The sequence below is a fragment of the Gregarina niphandrodes genome (genome assembly GCF_000223845.1).
Source record: "Gregarina niphandrodes unplaced genomic scaffold scaffold00011, whole genome shotgun sequence".
NCBI lineage: Eukaryota > Apicomplexa > Conoidasida > Eugregarinorida > Gregarinidae > Gregarina > Gregarina niphandrodes.
Genome location: NW_011645781.1, coordinates 212,591 through 232,142, shown reverse-complemented (window position 1 = coordinate 232,142; position 19,552 = coordinate 212,591). Strand labels below are relative to the sequence as shown.

At 52.2% G+C, this 19,552-nt stretch overlaps 8 protein-coding genes across 8 annotated transcripts; 5 read left to right on the top strand and 3 right to left on the bottom strand.

Moving 5' to 3' along the window:
- Positions 1-33: 33 nt before the first annotated feature.
- Positions 34-1,593, top strand: GNI_068900 (hypothetical protein; the record flags this gene model as incomplete). Its single annotated transcript, XM_011131946.1, has 1 exon — positions 34-1,593. The coding sequence occupies one exon, from the start codon at positions 34-36 to the stop codon at positions 1,591-1,593; it is 1,560 nt and encodes a 519-aa protein (XP_011130248.1).
- GNI_068890 (hypothetical protein) lies at positions 1,529-2,227 on the bottom strand (the record flags this gene model as incomplete). Its single annotated transcript, XM_011131945.1, has 1 exon — positions 1,529-2,227. The coding sequence occupies one exon, from the start codon at positions 2,225-2,227 to the stop codon at positions 1,529-1,531; it is 699 nt and encodes a 232-aa protein (XP_011130247.1).
- A 68-nt stretch (positions 2,228-2,295) lies between these two features.
- On the bottom strand, positions 2,296-2,604 carry GNI_068880 (hypothetical protein; the record flags this gene model as incomplete). Its single annotated transcript, XM_011131944.1, has 1 exon — positions 2,296-2,604. One exon carries the CDS (start codon positions 2,602-2,604, stop codon positions 2,296-2,298), a length of 309 nt encoding a protein of 102 aa, XP_011130246.1.
- Positions 2,605-2,890: 286 nt separating this feature from the next.
- On the bottom strand, positions 2,891-4,708 carry GNI_068870 (putative cystathionine beta-synthase; the record flags this gene model as incomplete). Its single annotated transcript, XM_011131943.1, has 1 exon — positions 2,891-4,708. The coding sequence occupies one exon, from the start codon at positions 4,706-4,708 to the stop codon at positions 2,891-2,893; it is 1,818 nt and encodes a 605-aa protein (XP_011130245.1).
- Positions 4,709-4,744: 36 nt separating this feature from the next.
- On the top strand, positions 4,745-6,142 carry GNI_068860 (hypothetical protein; the record flags this gene model as incomplete). Its single annotated transcript, XM_011131942.1, has 2 exons — positions 4,745-5,854; positions 5,972-6,142. 2 exons carry the CDS (start codon positions 4,745-4,747, stop codon positions 6,140-6,142), a joined length of 1,281 nt encoding a protein of 426 aa, XP_011130244.1.
- Positions 6,143-6,274: 132 nt separating this feature from the next.
- GNI_068850 (Myb-like DNA-binding domain protein) lies at positions 6,275-9,655 on the top strand (the record flags this gene model as incomplete). The annotated part of the gene is made up of 1 exon (XM_011131941.1): positions 6,275-9,655. One exon carries the CDS (start codon positions 6,275-6,277, stop codon positions 9,653-9,655), a length of 3,381 nt encoding a protein of 1,126 aa, XP_011130243.1.
- A 365-nt stretch (positions 9,656-10,020) lies between these two features.
- On the top strand, positions 10,021-10,713 carry GNI_068840 (putative transport protein SEC13; the record flags this gene model as incomplete). The annotated part of the gene is made up of 1 exon (XM_011131940.1): positions 10,021-10,713. One exon carries the CDS (start codon positions 10,021-10,023, stop codon positions 10,711-10,713), a length of 693 nt encoding a protein of 230 aa, XP_011130242.1.
- Positions 10,714-10,810: 97 nt separating this feature from the next.
- On the top strand, positions 10,811-19,412 carry GNI_068830 (B-block-binding subunit of tfiiic protein; the record flags this gene model as incomplete). The annotated part of the gene is made up of 2 exons (XM_011131939.1): positions 10,811-11,881; positions 12,336-19,412. 2 exons carry the CDS (start codon positions 10,811-10,813, stop codon positions 19,410-19,412), a joined length of 8,148 nt encoding a protein of 2,715 aa, XP_011130241.1.
- Positions 19,413-19,552: the final 140 nt, after the last annotated feature.

The window sequence follows — 19,552 nt, the reverse complement described above, 5'->3', positions numbered from 1 at the left end:
ACCATATGCTGTCCGCAAACACGTGTTTGCTTGATGCGCTTTTTCGCGGCAAGCTTGCTTGCCACCGGCTTTGCATCTCTTACCGACGGCACACCGGAATATCAATGGCTGGCTCGAGAGAATGGCCGGATTGAAGAAATTCTCGGAAATGACTACGATTTTATTGTGAATGGAGTTCTTGTTGATGAATTGCTTGATTATCTCAAGCAGAGAAATACCAAGATGCCGGAGCAAGACCTGGAGATGCTGGCCGCTACAGTACAGATGATTGAAGGAGGTCAAGCGGATGAACAGTCGGCAGAAATGTGGCGGTATCTCATGGAAAAACTAGATCGGGCGCTGGGACCGAATGATCCCCTTATTATCCGTTTAGACGCTTCAGGAATTGGATGGAAGGACCTATCAGAAGAGCAGCTTCTGGGTGGCCTTTTATCTGGCTCTACCAGCCCTGTCGCTCTCACCAGAACTCTACTCGAGCTTAAGGTGGCAGCAAGAGCCCAAGCTCTTTCACGAATGAATGCCACGGGAGTGGGCGCTTCCCAGGCACTGCTGGACGAGATCTGGTACCGCCCGTATCAGGTGCTGCGCAGAACACCTGTCAGGGAGCCAAGAAAGGGATTCAGTGCCACAGACGCTTATTGCAAGGCCTACGGCTTATATCGGTGCACGAAGGGCCTGCGATATGGACTAGGTGGAAATGTGACCTTGCCCGACTTGAGTGAAGATGATGACACCGACGGATCTGTCACTTCTCCAGGCGGCTCAGTGGGCGTTCCGGGTGGCAGCGGACCTACCGATTCGCCCCAGACGACTGGTGCGGAAAAAGGTGAAGAGCTCTTCAGGTTCGGGGGGAAATACGGAGATTGGGGCATGCCAAACGCAACCGCACCGGTGCGGCCGAGTCCTCCTCCTTACTCTACCGTGCCACGCCGGGTGAGCGCGGAGCCCCCTGATGACACAAGCCAACTTAGTACGCCGTACCCTCCGTACTATCCTCCGTATCTGCCGTACCCGCCCTATCCGCAGCTTGGACATCATGGACGCCCTCCGTGGGTCAATTCGATCCAGATTGGTTCTGGAGTTGCCCCGACTGTCATTCCTCCCTTGGGGGGAGTGTTGTCTCCGATTGTCCTGGGACCGCCAGCGTTGGCGGAAACGGGTCGAAAGAATCCACTGGCAATGTTAAGCGCGCCCTTTGAGCAGTTAAAGAGCCGGTGGGGACATCACCACCACAGCAGTCCACAGCCGCTGACATACATATATCCGCTGCCGGTGGCCGTGGCCACGGAGTCTATTCCTTCACCGACAGGGTTGCCGGCCTCACGAGTCGAGCGGCCTCCCGAGTCGGACACGCCACTTTACGACAGCATCCTGAGGAGGGCCCAGCGGTTGAACAGCGTGGTAGATTCCGTGGCTGAGGTGCCTATAGTGGGTCCAGCAGCCATTTTATTGAACGGTGCCGCGAATGTGGGGCGGGATGCTGTGTTGACGGTGATTGAAGCCGCGAACGCGTTCAGTTCCGATGACTTCACATCTCCACACACTGATTCGGATTTAAGCAGCAGTCGGGATTTGCTATACAGGAGGCGGTGATCATGGCTTGCCCAGGAAGGTCCATTATTCTTCGTTGGACCCTCCCTACTGTGGCGAGAGAAGCCGCCAGCGGGAGCAGCGCCGACCGGCCGAGTCCGTTGTCAATGGTGTCCACAGCGTTATCGAGTCGTTGGGCGAATGTCTGCACTTGGTCTCGAATTGGGTCCAATGCTTGAGCTCGACGATCCAGGCGACTGGCAATCGCTAGATCCCTTGCGGTCATTCCGAGTGTCCTGGCGTCTTCTACTGGCTGGAATGCTCGAAACAGGCCTTCTTCTGAGAGTAAGATGGCAGCATTTGTCAAGTTGCCCGTAGTTTCTGCCATCTTGAAACCGATTACAGATTTGTTAACGCTTCTTACTCGTTCGACTTGGTTCAGGCCAAGGTTTGGCAGGGTTAGTGCTAGGATGCCGCTGTCACCGTTGAGGTAGGAAAGTGCCTGCCGAGCTAGAAGTAGTTGGCCTCCGTATGGGTATCGGTCAATAAGTTTGATGTCATCTACCTGCTCGGTGTGTTTGGCAGAAGTTGGAGCAATTCCTAGGTCGCGACGGAGTTGTGGGTGGCGTATTAGGGACTGTTGGATGCTGCTGAGGATGGAGGCGGCAGTGGTGCCTGCCCAGAGGAGAAAGTGCATGGGAGCGAACGTGTGTGTATTTACGATTGAATATAGGTGGCGGGTTTATTGAGCGGACAAAAGGTATTCTACGCTTCGGAGGTGTGTGTGGTGGGTTTGAGTGCGTTTCGGGTGATGTCAAGAAGTCGACCTTCCAGCATGCCGATGAAGCCAGTGGTTCGGTTCAGTGGGTTAAGCAAGAGGTTCGAGGCTACGCGGTCGACCCCGCCGGTTACGCGTCCAATTTGGTTGCCAGCGAGCGAGGCCACATTTTGGACGGGTTGGAACATGCCGTTCATGAAGTCGAGTCGGTCAACGAGTGCTTTGTCCCGGTAGGAAATGGCGGCTGCCCGAGCGTCTTCGATGGGGTTCGCTACGTTCAGCACCTGTTGGTGCATACCCCGTAAGGCACCGGAAGCCTGTTCGCTGATCCGGTCTGCTATCTAAGTGGCGAGCCGTTATCGCAGAGTGGTGGTGGTGGTGGTGGTGGTGGGGCAGGCGGTTCAGTATACGGTCGGGAAGATTGTCAGGATCGGAAAGATTTTGGAGTGTTCGGTTCGGTGAAATGGTCGGGACCAAAGTTGCATACCTGTCCAACTTTGGACACAATTGGAATGCCCAGGCCCAGGATACCATGGTCCTCGCTTCGGGCAAATGTGGCTAGGACAAGAAGGAAGTTAAAAATCATGCCTTCTGGTGGTTTTCCTTCGGTGTGTCGAACTTGCGGAGTGCGCTCATGAACAAAGAAGGTGTCATGCCGTTAACTTCAGACTGGTCCCATTGGTAATGTGCGAGTATTCTTGATTTGTAGTCGGAGAGGCATTCGTTTTCCCTTCTAGGCTCGTCTGTTACGATGACAAGAGGGGACTTCAATTTGGGTTCAAACTCCTGAGAGAGGAGATGGGTCCTGATCTCATTAATGTTCTCGTTGGTGACAGTCTTGTTGACGAAAGTAATGGAATAGGGAAGCGCGTAGTTGATAATCGCTTTGTTGTCATTTTTTTGCTGGAGAATGAGTTCCTCGAGTTGGCCATAAGAGACAATTCCCTTCAGCTCCTTGCCCTCAACCACAGCCACGTGGGAGCAGCGCGATGGGAGGGTATGGGATCCATAAAAGTACTTGGAGTATACATCAACCACCGTTTCCTTTCCATCCACTTTAGGTAGCTTGAATGTGGGGAACGTGGTTAATTCAGTGTTGTACCGACTATCACCTTCGCCTAGAACGTAGTCCTTGTGCTCCTCCGGGTCGTTGAAAATGTGGTGGACAAGCATCCAGTCGTCTGCAATGAACTTGCTTATGTAATTTCGCACACTGTCGGGTATTATAAACACTATTCTGGAGCCAGGGGTGGCCCTTCTGGCGGTACGGATGGCTGCTTCGAGTGCGGACCCAGCACTCCCTCCACAGAGCACACCTTCTATCTTTATGAGCTCGCGTGCACGTTTGAACGCATCCTTGTCGTCGACGATTTCGTAAGCGTCAACGATCTTTTGGTCGAAGCACGGGGGGTGGAAATCATAGCCGATTCCTTCGACCTCGTAGCTGCGTGAGCATTTTTTACCCTTAATCTCTTCCAATGGTTTGTGCATAACCGACCCTGCGGGGTCCGCCTGGACGCACTTAATGTGCGGGATCTTCTCCTTCAACTTCTTTGATGTCCCAGTAAAAGTGCCGCCGGTTCCGCAGCCAGCTATAAAGTAGTCAACCCTACCTTGCATCTGCTCCACGATTTCCTCGGCGGTCTCGGCGTAGTGTGCCTCGATGTTACCCACGGCCTGGTATTGGTCCAAGCAGTATGCGCGGGCTCCGCCAAGTTGTTCGGAACGCTCGTTAATCAAGTCTCGAAGTTTGTATGCAATGGCAATGTGCGAGTCCTCGTCGTTCCAAGCAGCTGAGTTCCGGGTACGGATCACTATAGCGCCAAGCGCAGTGAGAGTGTTCTCCTTCTCGCGTGACATCTTCTCGGGCATCACCACGACCAAGCGATAACCTTCCGCAGCGCACACCATACCCAACCCAATACCCGTATTACCACTAGTCGCCTCCACGATAAAGTCACCCCGCCTTAGTGTATCCCCAGTCCTCTCAATCATACGCCGTGCAATGCGGTCTTTGATCGACCCACCCGCATTCATGAACTCCAGCTTACCATACAACTCACATTCCAAGTTGTTGGCCAGCTCGATGTTGTGCAACCGAATCATGGGTGTGTGCCCTACCGACTCATACACCTTGTCGATAACCGCCTTGGGTGTACGTTCCGGATAGGTCACAGGCTCAGTCAGTTCGGTTCGCACGCCATTATAGTCAGGTACGGAAGCGTTCTCAACGGAACTAGTGTTACCACCGGAACCAGTGTTGTCAACAGAAGTATTGTCAATTTTGGCAGCGTCGTAGGTCGGTACATACCTAGCCTTCAAGGCATCCGACACACACTCTCTCAACGCCTTCTCAGCAGCCGGATTGTAAGCAGTGGAAGAAGTAGTTATACTCACCATGCTTAAATTTTTGACGGGTATTTTTTCGGTCCGAATATGCGGCCCGCCAAAACGACGGAGGACGTCTTCGAGTTATTGGACTCTGTAACTGAAGCCTTGGTCTTCGGGGCTGCAGTGGAGAAGCGGCGAAAGGAAGCTGGTAAGAAGGAAGAGGTAAAGAAGGAAGAGATTACGGAAGATGAGATTACGGATGAGTCGCCTCGGAAGCGGAGTCGAAAGTCGTCTGACTGGTTGGAGCGTTTGCGAAGGAAAGGTAGCGAGACGCCGTCGAATGTGAATGGAAGCGATTACAGAGCTCAGAAGGTGCTGAGCAACGAGATTCATATAGTGCGGGATGCGGCTCGGGTTGTGCGTCCGGGCTATTTGCGAGTGCGGAATTACGGGTTACTGACTGGAGCCCGTACGAGTCACAGAGGTGCAGTGACGGCTCTGGGATTTCGGCCAAGGGACGCAACTTCGGACCTTGCTTGGAGTGTGAGTGTCGATAAGAAAATGCTCATATACTCAGTGGCGGAAACAAAGAAGGAAGTATTGGGGGCCGTGATGGTGGAGGATGCGCGGATAGAGCATGCCACATTGTCTTCTGACAAGGAACGGGTTTTATGTTTGTCTGATAGGGCTAACATTTTCTCCATCCACTTGGAGACTCGCCAACTGATGAAGCTCCCCTATATAGGACGGCGAGGAGACCAAAACTATTTCCGATCTATCCTATGCCACAATGGTATTGCCTGTGTCTTGGATGATAGGGGTTGTATTTATCAAATCGATGAGAGAACAAATCAAGTCGTTCGAAAATACAATTCCGGTAGCGACACTACTGCAATGGCCTTTCTGCCCAACGGCGTCCTCCTAAGCGGAGACGCTGCTGGCGATATATATCAGTGGGATACGAGCGCCAAAGGACGCTGCATAAGCCGCACGCAGCTCAGCGGCTCTCTCGGCATTTCGTCGCTCGTCATCAACTCAAACAAGCTTATTGTCGGCGACGCAGGCGGGGTCGTCACGCAACACAAGCTCGACGCACCGTACACACTCTTGAAGACCTACAGCAACTTGACAGGGGTCGCTAATACCCTGTTCTCTCACCCGAAACATAATTTGGTTGTTGCCGCAAACAATGACAAAAACGACAATGTTAGACTGGTGAGTACTACACCGGGCCAGGACGTGTACTACGGCCGTATTGCGCTCCTGGGTCACGTTGTGTCATCATACCCTTCCGTCCTACATCTCGTCTTAAATCATCTGGTCTTGTTGTAGTTGAATGTTGAAGAAGGTTATGTCTTCCAAAATTGGCCAGGCGATAAACTGGACTGTGGCAAGATAACATGTGGTGCGTTTAGTGAGTCAAACGGCTGGGTAGGGCTGGGTAATTCACAGGGAGTGGTCAAGTTGTGGCACTTTCCTGACTACACGTACAGCTTTTTTTGAGGTGTGGCTCTGAATGATAAAAAGCAATGGAATACAAGCACCGTTTAACCTAAATATCCCCTTTGTACCCCCGAAAGTAATAGCTTCACTCATCCTCACAATCCATCACGTGTCTAGGAAGATGATGTAGAGATGAACCGGGGTTATGAAGCGTATCTGCTAGCTCGGGACCACCCGCAAATCAAGGAGATGCTTATTTTGTACAAGTGCCAGACATTGTTGCTAAAACTGTCGCGTGACTGTCGTGAAGCTTTGCATGCGATTAGCAGAGATCAGGTTAGAGCCGACATTTGGAAGGATATGCAGGTGCTTCGTCAGGAATCGAAGAAGATGAGAGAGGTCGACAAAAAGGATTCAGAAAAAGCGCTGCCGAGAATTCGTGCAAAACTCCGTTCCCGAGCATACAATAGTGTTCCTCCGGTGTTTGTGAGTCAGAAGCAGTCACGGAAGCGTTGGAATGATAAGCTGAGTACCCAGTTGAGAGATGTGGTGGCTGAATTAATGCTGCATGAGCTTATCGAGCTTCGTGCTAGACATGGTAACATACCATTTAATCAAGTGCCTGGCCCAGCAGTGGAATACCCCGCCATCTCTGATGGCATGTCTTTAGAGCCGGTGCAGTCGTCACATGGTCGTGACGAAGGAAAGTTATCTGGACCCAGTCTTTCGGTAGCTCGGATCATGGTGCGGCGCCATTACTTGGGTGAGGATGAGACCACGGACATTAAGACTGATATAGAAGCGCAAACTAGGGTGCTGGTTGACTTGAATATTATGTTACGTGAGACAAAGGACCCTAGGTCCATTGAAGAATTTTGGTTTCTATTTTGGGACAATGTTTCTATCGCATTAGAACGGGCATACTCTGCACGACTCTGCCAGCAACGATGGCAGTATCTTTACCATCCTAGATCCGTTCGGCGGAACCAACGTATTATATCTCGAGAGGATGAACGAGTGATTTTAGAAGGCGTTCTGGCCGGCAAATCTTGGAAGGCCATAGCGGAAACGATTGATTTCGATGTCTTTAGAGTGTTTCAACATTACCAATGTAATCTGAATCGCAATCTGGTCAATGACATTTGGACCAAAGAAGATGAGGAAATGCTTCTCGCATACGTCGAACGGTATAAGGGTCATAAAGGACTATGGTTAAAGATCGCTCTACATTTCCCTACTAAAGCTCCTGAACAATGTCAGAATAAGTTTAATAATATAAAACACAACCTGCAAGGATTTGAAGACGGCTTTCTTACAGATGATGATGAGCACACGAAATATAAACCACGTTATATCAGATCAACATCTGATACGCCACCCACGCTATCCAAGAGACGCTTGTCTGAAGAACCGCTATCCAGTACTCCCGTTTCAGCCGGATCCAACATTGAATATTCGGACGCGGCCTCTTCACGTCTTAGTGGACTTCTACCAGCCGTACATTCACTAAAAATCAATTCCTCATTGGAAATGGATTCCTCATTGGGAATGGATTCCTCATTGGCTATGGATTCCTCGTTGGGTATGGATTCGTTAAAGATGCGTCCATTCGAAATTAATTCGGAACTAGCACCTCTGACTAGCAGCTCCGATATATACGCAATCGGGCATGTGCCTGATTGGAATACATACTCAGACTTCGGACATCAGGACGGCTCAGGGCCTCCTACTGTTTCCAGTCCTGTTTCTGTTTCCACCCCTGTCTCTTCCATGTCATCTCGGGTTTCAATTGAAGAGAAAGCATTGGGGCTATGTATGGGCCAAAAAGGCTTAGTTTATGAGAGTCAGGAGAAATCGTTTGGTGGAGATAATCAAGTTGGATCAATGGAGGAAGAAGCTGAACCGTCCGACACAGCGCAGGCGATGTCAGGTTCGGATAAAGAGTCGTCGGGTACGGCGGCTGAGAAGAAGGGTCGCGCTTTATCAAAATCGAAGAAGCCAGTAAAGTTGAAGCCGGGACTGAAGAGATGGACTATAGACGATGACTTGAGTATTCAGTCGCAGGTTCTGCTTCAGGGTCGCGGGAACTGGGTACGGATCCACATCAAGGGCGGCACAGACGTGAAGATTCGGGAGCGGTACGAGAACCTGCTCGCGCCTGGTCTGCGAAAGTCTACGTGGACCCCGGAGGAAGACCGGCAACTGGAGACCGCAGTACGCCGTCACGACCCCTACCACCGTAATTGGAGCCTTATATCCGAGGCTCTTAAGGGCCGCACGGACGCCGATTGCCTCAAGCGCTTCTACAAACTCCATCCCGGCGACCTCGCTCTTCAGTCCAAGCTCCGCGTGAATGCAAAACTCTTCCTACCCACCGTCAATTTCAAACCCACCCAAGCCTACCGCTCCTCGTACGCATTTGCAACTAAGGGCGATGCCACCGCGGCCGATGCCACCGCGACCGATGCCATCGCGGCCGATGCCATCGCGGCCGATGCCATCGCGGCCGATGCCACCGTTACCGAGACGGTTTTTTCCGACACGGCCGCAGCCATAACAGATGATGACCTCCAGCAAGCGCTCCAAGCCGAAGGAAGCGAGTATATACAAGGTGGTATACAAAATGGAAGCGAGTCTTTGGTGGTGCCCCCCGGCCTGTTGAGTCCGCAGCTCCCCGATAGCTCGACGCAAGACAATGCGGCGACCAGTCGGTTCCAGAATCGCCAGTTGACGGGCTGGGACTTCGTTTCGTTGGAGAGTGAGTTACTCGCGGCCCTGACGAGCGACCCACGTCTTGTCACGCCCTGGACGCGTCGTGACTTGTCCAAGATCCGCCAGAGGTTCTTAAGCGCGTTGAGCAAGCCCCTGGCGGAACTTGTCAGCACGACCAAATACCAAGTGGCGCAACCTACCGCCACGTCTCTTACTTTGTTCGCAATCCGAAATGATAATGTACCCCTCCAGTATCGACACGCAGTGCTACGACTCACCGTTCTTAAACACTACCTGGCCAAAGTTATGGTACAGCTAGGCTCTTCTAAGAAACACATGAACAGACCCGTCCAACTTCTCCTACAGAGCCGAGCCGCCTCCATGGGCATTCCCGAAGACGCCACCGAACTCTTTCCCCTCACCAACCACGAAACACAAATCCTGGACAAACTCGTCACGGACCACATACTCGTCACAAACCTCTGTGTTGACCAAAGTGACGTGAAAGCTCTCTCCACAAATGTCGCTCTTTCCACCGTCGGTAACGGTCCAGAGATCGTCGATAGGTCGGAGGCCATCAAAGGCGCATGGGCCGTCGGTAGTTCGGAGACCATCAAGGCCTCCACAGATCCGGAGAACGCTGTAGGTCCCGCGGGGCGTGCACTAGCGCTTTCCACCTCTCCAGCATCGACCGAAAATGTCACTACTGAACACTCGTTGGGTGAACACTCGTTGGGTGAACACTCGTTGGGTGAGCAACGATCGTGGTCTTTGAATACCCTCGAAGGCGCCCTGTACGCCGAGTTGAAGAAAGCCATAGAGCCTTCGACCGATGGCGAAGTTTGCTCGATCGTTTTTTAAAAATAGGTCCGGAAAAATTCCGTATGGCGACTACGACCTCAAACCCGATTCCCCTACAAGTAAACTATGGGTTGAATCTGAACGGACAAAAGGAAGCGAAGTCCTTGGCATATTCGCCATCTGGTCGGTATCTTGCCATTTGTTGCAGCGACGGAAACATTTTGATTTACGTGCCGTCGCTGAACCCCAACACGCCGTATGCTACTATAAGGGGGCATGAATCCACAGTTTGGGATGTAAGTTATGCAGACATGTTATACACGCGTGTTACACACACGTGTTACACACGCGTGTGAATGTTTTGTATAAGTGGACATGGTTGTAATCTTTAGGCGTGTTTTGCCCCGACTGAGTTTGGTTGTGTAATGGCTAGTTGTGGTGCGGATTGTCGGGTTGTGATTCAGAAAGAAAATCCGCAGACTCGGGTTTGGGAAGTGTTGTATGTGGATGACCAGAATACGTCAGTAATAAGATCTGTATCGTTTACCAATTCGCCGGGGAGTCCGCCATCGGATCAGTATCAGATGAGTGCTTTGCGGCCTACGAGTGGGGTAGGATTACATTTGGCGGCGGCTTGTTTGGATGGGACGGTGGTTGTGCTTTCTCTACAAGCCGATCACAACTGGAAGAAGATGACATTCCAGGCCCATCTTGGTGCTGCATATGTAGCTCGTTGGAGTGGGCTAGAATATGGACAAGCAAGTGATGATCTGATGAACCCCGGTCGCCGACTAGCTTCGGGTGGTCAAGATGGAGAAGTACATGTGTACATATACGACGGTAATACATACATCTTAGAACAGGCACTTCAAGGACACAAAAGGCCTATTGTTGACATAGCATGGATGCCCCCCAACGATACCAGAGAGGAACGGATCGCCTCTCTAGGAGATGATGGTACTACCATCATCTGGACCAAACCACACAATGGACACTGGTCGAAGGCACAAATGAAACCTAAAGCGGCACCAGGCTCCCATCATCTAGGCTGGAGCTTTGATGGTTCTTGTATCGCCCTCAGTCTCAAAGATGGTCAACCACCTTTAAAACTACTATAATTTTTTAAGTCGTGGGACAGCGGGCAATTATCGGGGGACAGCGTACCCGGGGGACAGCGTAGCGGGCAATTACCCGGGGGACAGCGTCTTATTGTTAATGGATAGCACGTACACCAGCCTGGTGTCAACACTCGGTATACGTCTTGATGACATACTGGATGATGCTCCAATCAAATATCATTCTGAAAATGTGAATTCTCGACCATACTTCACACGGTCCACTGTAGCCCCAGGTTCCGTCGGAACAAATAGGCCCATTCGGTTAGCCTCTGGCAGAACCCGTTGTGCAAATTCTTCTCTGGAACGTGGTAATCTTCCGGGTGCTGATAACCCGGGTGCTGATAACCCGGTTGGTCAGAACACGATTGCTCACATCGAGTCCAGTCCAGAGTCCGTAGTCAAAGGCAAGATCACGGATGTCTGTGCGGACCAGGACATTCTGAAGTTGCAGGAGTTGCTGCGTGTAGCTACCATCAACGGCGAAGAAGGTTTGTACGACTACATCTTTGTTGGAATAATCTCTCAGCATTTGGATACGGTCGATACCTTGTTGTCAAACCTTGCAGAAGACTACAGTCTGCGGTCGTGGTCGATATTTTATGATCTGAGAGACTGTCAAAGCGCTTTTCTGAAGGAAGGCGGCTTCCTGAATGAAGAGACCCCGTGTTCTGAAGCAGCGAATTTGAGCAGCGAATCTGAGCAGCACGATAAAATCGTGTGTGCGAAAGAACACGATGTTCGTTCACGATTGATTCTAGTAGGCCCTTTGGTAACAATAGACTGTTTGTACAATACCATTCCATTGCATATTATAACAAATTCCCAGGTGTTCGCATACATCCCATCATCCGGACAAGCAAGGGGACAAAGCCTAGTTCGAGGAGTGGATGCTGATTCTAACGTGGTATGGGAAGGAAAGTTGTTGGCAATGTTTCATGAAGACAGCCTGGCCGGAAAGGCTTTACACATCATAAACCTTTCAAAGCATGCAAAACGGATCCGTCTTGTGATGTGCTTGGCATGCTGGCTGTGCCATGAGCGCAAGCTATCGTACAAGTGTCGCGCGTCTGAAGGGCGTGATGAATGCCGGGGTCCAGAATGTCCATCGTTCAAGTGTCAAGTTGGGAAAGCATTCCTGACCATTCTGGGGCTTGAAATACAAGGTCTAGTCAGCTTTAGGCCTATGCCCACAAAGCTCGTAAATGCTATCCAATGGAACTCCAAGAGGGAAGTATATCATGCACACATTCTAGATCTATCTTGTGATACAATACTTCCAAAATGACCCGGGCGGAAGACCTTTTTATAAATCATGACATGCTGTCTTAATGTGAGGGAGGCTACACAAGAATTGGCATATGAGGGTCCGGAAGGAACATCATTCAATCGTCTCCTGAACATCTTGTCAAGACACAGAGTTACCAAAGGATCAATTTCAAGGCGACAACAACTATTCATCTTACAAGGATTATTGAAATCGGATGTAGTCGTCGTCTCTGACAATGAGGTACCAAGACACCACACACGTGCTTGAGCACCCCCCACTGAACTTGTTAATGGGCACACACGTGTCTTCCATTCGGGCAATATCACACACCTGGGTAAATGTTCTTGTGCTTCAGAATAAGGTGGAGCTACCTACCGATCGACGTCATTGGCTGGCAGATATAATAACTCCTTTAATTGGATTCAGGAATGTGCGACAATGTGTGACAGCGAACATGATGCCTAAGAGTGCTACGGTCGAGGATATGAGGCCTGACGTATTGTTTGACAACATCCGACCTGACAACATCCAGACTGGTGCTGATATGGGAGACGACGTTGCCGGCTTACCGTCGGCGGGCACTCTGTTGGTTAGGTTGAAAAATGAACTGGAATGTTTTCTAGGTAGTGATGTAGAAATACTAAGGCTGGATGGAGTTCGCTTTAGGTGTAAAGATCAGTATATAATCACCAACTTAAATTTGGATTCCTTTCCGGAAATTGTGGCTCATGATGTGCGTAAACGTATACTGATGTGTATCGCACGATCACGACACTCAGGATACTGGCAGTATGCGATCTCAAAGGATCTGGATCTTGATCCGAAAACTATATTCCAACATCTCAAACCATTTTACAGGCTCAGGATGATTAAGAGACTAGGGTTAGTACTCCCAGCATCTTTGAAATCTCACATAAATATACCTTTGTCTAAGGACCAATTGGAGGATGACGTTACATCTCCCAATGACGACAAATCTATTGGTACTCCGGTCACGGAAACTGTAACAGAAGGTGGTGGTGGCAATACAGAAACTGGTGGTGGTGGCAATACAGATGGTGGCAGTTCTGTTGCGCGCTCCCGGGCAAGGAGAGGTTTCTCTTTGATGACGAGCAACAAGGGTCAGCTGTCGGCATCCGGAGTAGTTTGGTGTAATCGTTTCTTCGATTACAACCACATTAGTTCTGACCTGTTGCGAGTGCACATCACACAGAAGATTGAGCCTTTTAAAGAGGCGGCGGTAGCCTTGTTATCCGGTCTGGAGAATAATATTTTATTGGAAAGAGACTTCAAGTTGTACTTTGTCGATTACTTCACAGACTACCACCAAAGTGATAATTTGCTTTGTAGCGAAAAGACGCTAAGTCGTTTCTACCTAAGAGTTCGCAAAGAGCTGCTCCTGAACGGCCTGCTAAAGCGGGTCCGAGCCTGGTGTGCCAGCACTGCCCGTCTAGAAACATGCGTCATCTTGGCCACCTCTCCCGCCTTCCTTTCCGTCAGTTCTGCCGACTTGTCGGCGGGACTCGCTGGAGACGCTGATGAGGACAACCCCGATATCCACATCACAGTCGACACAGGTGTGCCGGGCATCGGTGGTGGCGGAAGTGATGCAGCACGCGGTAACAGAGTCGACGACTTGGAAGAAGAGGGCGAGGAAGAGGATGGCTATGCTGTAGTAGACCGGCCGCGTCTTGGTCAGAGCGTCGCCTACGCCATTTTTGGACTGCTCCGAGTGGTTGGCGGGACCGGTATCGTGTCCCCGGGAGTAGCGCGGTACATGAACTCGACGACGAAAAAACTGTCTAAGATTCTCTCGGTTTTGGAGGCAGGAGGCTTTGCTGATAAGAGAGCACAACGGTCCGGCAAGTACTTCATGTATAGATATTATGTACAGGGTCTGTATGACATGGTTCAGTCTACGGAGATGGTTTCCTCATCGATTTTGACAAGTTCGGGTGTGATATCTGAAGGGCGTCAAGACGGGCGTGCGGCCGCGCGTAAGATCATGACTGACCAGTTCACTATTCGGCTGGACCAGTTCCAGTTGTGGATCGAGCAGTTCGGTGTGGCGATGATTCCTGAGATATGCAAGCGCTATGCAGAGGTGGAGGGCACGGCCAATGGACCTGACCGGAAGACCATCATGAGGATAGCGAGGGTGGCGATGGAGAAGTGGCCCAACCTGAAGAGGGGTGTCCTCAGCTCGAAAGGGCAAGAGATGCTCTTTTTTTACGATACGAGTCAATACATCAGCGAAATGGAGGCCGCGACACAAGTCAAGGGAGCACTTACGGAGCGACGAAGCGAGACCTGCCGCGAAGCAATGCGACGGAACGCCGTTATAAGCCGTGCGTTGCGAGATCAGAACGACGTAATCTCGGGCGAGGTTGTCAGTCAGCTTGAAGCTGAAAACTTACAAATTGAAAAATGGTCAAGAAGCTCCAATCCCGTTCATCGGTACGCTAACAAGAATCTCTACTTGGGTGAGCTGGTCGTGGAACCGCGGAGCCACGAGTCCCGAGGCAGACATGACCAACGCTTGTTGTCCCATTACGGTTTCATCTTTCCCGTCATGAGCCGTCTTAAAGTCTTTTACGACTATTTGATAGACCTTAGGAAACTGTTGTTTCCTCAAGCCACAGTCCACGAACGGGTGCATATCTCCACCAAGGTCATCGTCGATCGCATGACTCTAGACACCTTCCTTCGACTTATCGGATACGGCCGTAGGGAGTCTTTTGTAGAGGCCTACCTCCACGGTGCCACTCCTCGCTGTCCGAACCGAGTGTTGGAACAAGACCAAAATAGTTCCATCAAAATGATGGACCTACCGCCCGATGTCTATGATCGACTTGTCGGCGTCAAAACGTCGATGCGCTCCAGCATGTCCCTAGCCATGAGAACCGTACATAAGATGCTATCCAAACTAAAGCCGATCGGAGCGACTGTTTGGGTATCCCTCAAGCCGGCTGGTAACATGGCTGGTAACATGGCGGGTAACATGGCAGGTAACATGGCAGGTAACATGGCGGGTAACATGGCGGGTAACATGGTCGCCTTGGGAGATAGAACAAGCAACCTTACGGAACGGAAACCGGCAGGTCAGACGCACGATCTGACGCCGAGTGAGGCTGCCGGGAACGAAGCTGTATCGATGGTACCCGAGGCCAGCTCTGAAGTTCCTGATCTGGCTATGCAGGTGGATGGGGGCGACAGTTTGGGTAATGCTCCGGACACCGAGTCGGAGATGGCAGAGGATGACGAGGAAGAAGTGGATGACGAGGAAGAAGAGGACATAATGCAGAGGGCGACATCGGGTCGGTGGTTGCTTTCGGTATGTTTGACTCAAATTTCATTCCGACCTGGTTTGTCGACGCCGCCGCAGCAGTTCGATATGACAGAGCCGGAGCAGAATCAGCAGTTCTGGCAGAGTTTGCGACTGGAGGCAGAGTGGTGGGCGCGCAAATATGGGAAGGCGGTATTGTTGGACGAGCATGGTTTGCGGCGGCGGACACGACGGCGAGTGTATTGCGACAGTTGTCCAGTGGGTTTCCCTTTGTTGGAGGCTTTTACGAAGAAGAATTGGAAGGAGCAGGTGTATGTGACGATGGGTATGCGGCAGGTGTTGGATGCACTGGCCCAGCAGATTGCGACGCAGGCAGAGAGTGTTGCGGTTGGTACGTTTACGGTGTTGAATCCGCAGTCACCGGAGGTATTGAAGGTGTCCAGTCAGTTGCAGATCCCTACGGATGAGGTGATCAAATATTTGACAGGATACTTTGCTACGTCGGGTAGTTCGAAACTGGCGTCGCTGACGGGAGGCGCGGCATCGAATCTGACTATCCATCAATCGCGCGATCTTAAATACCGCTGCCATCTATGCGGGATGATGTACGCCCAACGGCCATCAGTCGTAAACCATTATCAAAAAACCCATGGCTGTCGACCGCCCACGGACGAACGCGTGTGGGTCTTTGCGGAAGAGCTATTGCGCCGTAAGCGCGAACGTGGAACGAACGTCGATGCTGTACGACGGAAGCGACGCCGGAAACACTTTGGCGTGCATGAAGACGATATGATACCCGTCGAGGGTCGCCAGCGCGACGTAGCTCGTTTGCTATCGTGTGTCCGCACCGACGAGAACGCGGGCAGTACGCTGCCATTGCAGCGTGTCGGATGGTGGGCGCATGCCGTAGACCCACGTTCGGAGCATGACGTGCTGGCGTTGAGCAAGGGCTTATCGCTTGCGGTGAACGCACGAGAGTTGAGCTCGGTTGCCGAGCTTAGTGTCATGTCGGACAGTGAAGACGCTGCCAAGACGTTGCAGAATCTTGGCGGCGAAGCGCGAGAGCTACTGGCTTACTACAAACTGACACAGGCTGAGCGCAAGAGCATGAAGCGATTCATCCAAAGTGCGCGCCGTGACGACGAGTACGGCCTCATCGCCTTCCTTGCCGTGTGCGAACGTCTCCGATCGGCACAGGAAAAGGACGTAGACATCCTCCCCGGCGAGGCGGCTTTTGGCGACCCGCTCTGGCCTATTTTCTCAGCCGTCTACGGCGACCAAGTCCTCCCGCCGGCGGCGGCTTACTTCGTACTCACCTACTGTTTGAACCGATACGCTAGCACGCTCAACATCCGCATCCTGCACTCCTACCGCCGTCTTCCCGCCCGGGCACTGCAGGAGGCGGCACTCTCCTACGCGCTGCCGCTCAAGGCCGAGGTCCGGCCCTTCGGCCTCACCGAGTTTCCAGTCGTTAGTTCGGAGTATTTGCGCCCGGTGCTCTTCGGTCGCAATTTGCTGAAGGCTGTGCTCCTCACCCCGCCCTCCCGCCACCGGCCGTGGTGGACCAACATGCAGAGCGTTGCGGAGCTCGACATCGAAAGCGTCTGGCACCAATGGAATGCCAACGGCTTCGTCGTAACCAGCAAACGATCCTTTGGCAAGGAACATGACCACTACCTCAGCTACTGGGACGTCCTAGCACGCCGCAGACACTCCGTCAGTCGCGGCTCACAGTACCTTCTCTACTCACGAATGCGCGACTGGAAACTACTCTTTGCTCTCTGCAGCGGACTCCGGACATTACCCGCCGTTGCACAGGATCTGAGTGGAGATAGTTGCGCACTACAGTCTTCCGGACTAACTCCCGGTGGTGCGGCTGCCGCTATCGAAGCTATGGCGCTCGGTATCATCGAGATTGGAAGCGAGTGGGAACCTGTACCCACGGGCTCACTGTACCCTACACAGCGCGATTTGTTTTCTGGCGTCTCTGACGGTGTTGAGCTCAGCATCGACCAAGACAGCTTCAAAGCCTACGTCGAAAAGAGCCTTCATGACGCACTTTCGTCACCCGAAAATCTCCAAGTCAAAACTGAACGTCTCCTGCACACGCGTGCGGACACTGAAGAGGATTCGGACGACGACTCAGACGACGACTCAGATGACGACTCCGAGGAACTTGAAGACGTCATGTTCGGCGATGAAGACTTGCTAGGCACCCGCGGACGGAATGGCGGCGTCCAACGCCATATTCTTGAACAGACGGCAGACTCCGTTGATCTAACGGACCCGTTTTGGTCGGCGAACGTTAGTTCGGCTGCACTGGCACTGGTGCCACGGCATTGCACACTTCTCGCGGTTGAAATCAATCCGGATACCAGTTTATGCGGACTGACTCAGAGCGCTGGAGTTAGTGTGGAGGCAGCGAGTGTGGAGACCTGGTTACTGCCGCCCACCGTCTGGGCCAGGTCCGCCATGGAAAGCAAGCCCGGATTGCAGACTCTTCTTGCAGCGGAAAAAACACTCGAGTTTCTTGACGACCCCTATAATGGTTGGGACTTGCAATCTAGACAAAGCAAGCATAACGCCAGCTCCTCCGCGGCCAGCCGTGGTCGCAAGCGCACTCTGCGAAGTATTCCATTGGAGACTCGTGACGAAACTGAAGATAGTTATCACAGCGTCAAGGGTAGCCCGCTCACTCAAATCTCTATCGAACGATTTCTCGAAGCTTGTTTGCACTTGACCGGACCACATGACCCCCTGTACGAAGACCTGCATAGGACACTTCATCTCGAACCAGGTCTCGTCACTTGCATCGTCGAAGTCCATTACCAAGTTGTCAATGGTGGACGACAGGGTGTCTGGTTTAGAGACTTGGTGAAGAACAGCACTCTCGAGCCCTCCGTGACATTCGAAGAGCTGTTCGCAACCCGGACCGGCGTTGGTAGTAATCTCAGACCGGACTACTTCGACGCTGGGCAGGTCGCGGATAGCGGGCAGGTCGCGGATAGCGTGCAGGTCGCGGATAGCGTGCAGGTCGCGGATAGTTTGGATGATGAGGACCTGAAGTGTGATAAGCGGCTACATGTGGTGCGTCGAATCGTCGAGATTGCTGTCGATTTCCTGAGGACTATCCGAGCCATTACTCTACACGCAACGCCAGTGGACTGGCTGATTTTAGTCCCGCAGTTTGGTAAGACCTTTTCTATTCCTTTAAAGCTATGGTATCGGAAAACCGGCCATGAGCAATCAATAAAGGAGTCAGACTGGGTAAAGTGGATAAACTCTGATGGACAATATCCAGATACTATGGAGGCTGAAAATCGCGTGGGAAAGATGCTAGGCGTAAAGCTATCGGACTCCTTACTAAGACACACTTCTATACCCCGACGAATGTGGCGATGCTACGGCCCCACTCCGGGTACACTGAAGCACATTGGTGCACTGTACGGCGGGCAGACGCTGCAAGTTGATGACCGCCGGGTATTGAGCACAGTCTTCGCTGCCGACCTTAAAAGGGAAGGGGCGCTACGACGAAGCCAAAAGTTGTTTGCCGACCTCCGTGCATCCTGCCAAGATATGGTCGACGCCAAGGACCAGTTCCTATTCAAGTCCACAGACTTCCTCTCCACTCGTGTCCAACCTGGCTCCTTCTGGGTCCGCGAAGATGGCCGCATGCTGGACTGCGCTTTGGCCTGCGTAGCGACTCGGCTTTACTGGGTGTGTCGACACACCCCTAACATGTCTTTCGCTGAGCTCCAGAGGCAGGTAGCCCATATCGACCGCCCAGAGCTTAAGGAACTAGTGGATGCGCTCGTGGAAGAAAACATCCTCTTATGTTCCATGTCCGTAACGAATGGCGAACACGCGTTCGAAACTCTAAGCAGTTCCCGACACCGCACGGAACAAGAGGAGCTCGACATCGACTGCCCGTGGCCAGCCGTCGACCCGGCCGTCGACCCAGCCGTCGACCCGGCCGCCGACCCGGCCGTCGACCCGGCCGCCGACCCGGCCGCCGACCCGGCCGTCGACCCGGCCGTCGACCCGGCCGTCGACGGTATCCCAAAACGACGGAGTAGGAGGAGACTAGTCGCAATATATAACGCCAACACGAGCGCTTTACTCTCCCCTAGTTTTTTTGACCATTAATGTACGGCCCTCCTGTACCGGCTCCAATAATTGCCCGACTCGAGGACGTTCAGGCCAGCCCCAAGGGCCCGCCGGTGCCTCAGTCCTTGACTGAAATCCCGGTAGGCGTTTTTGCCGACTTGCTCAACAGACAAATGCCG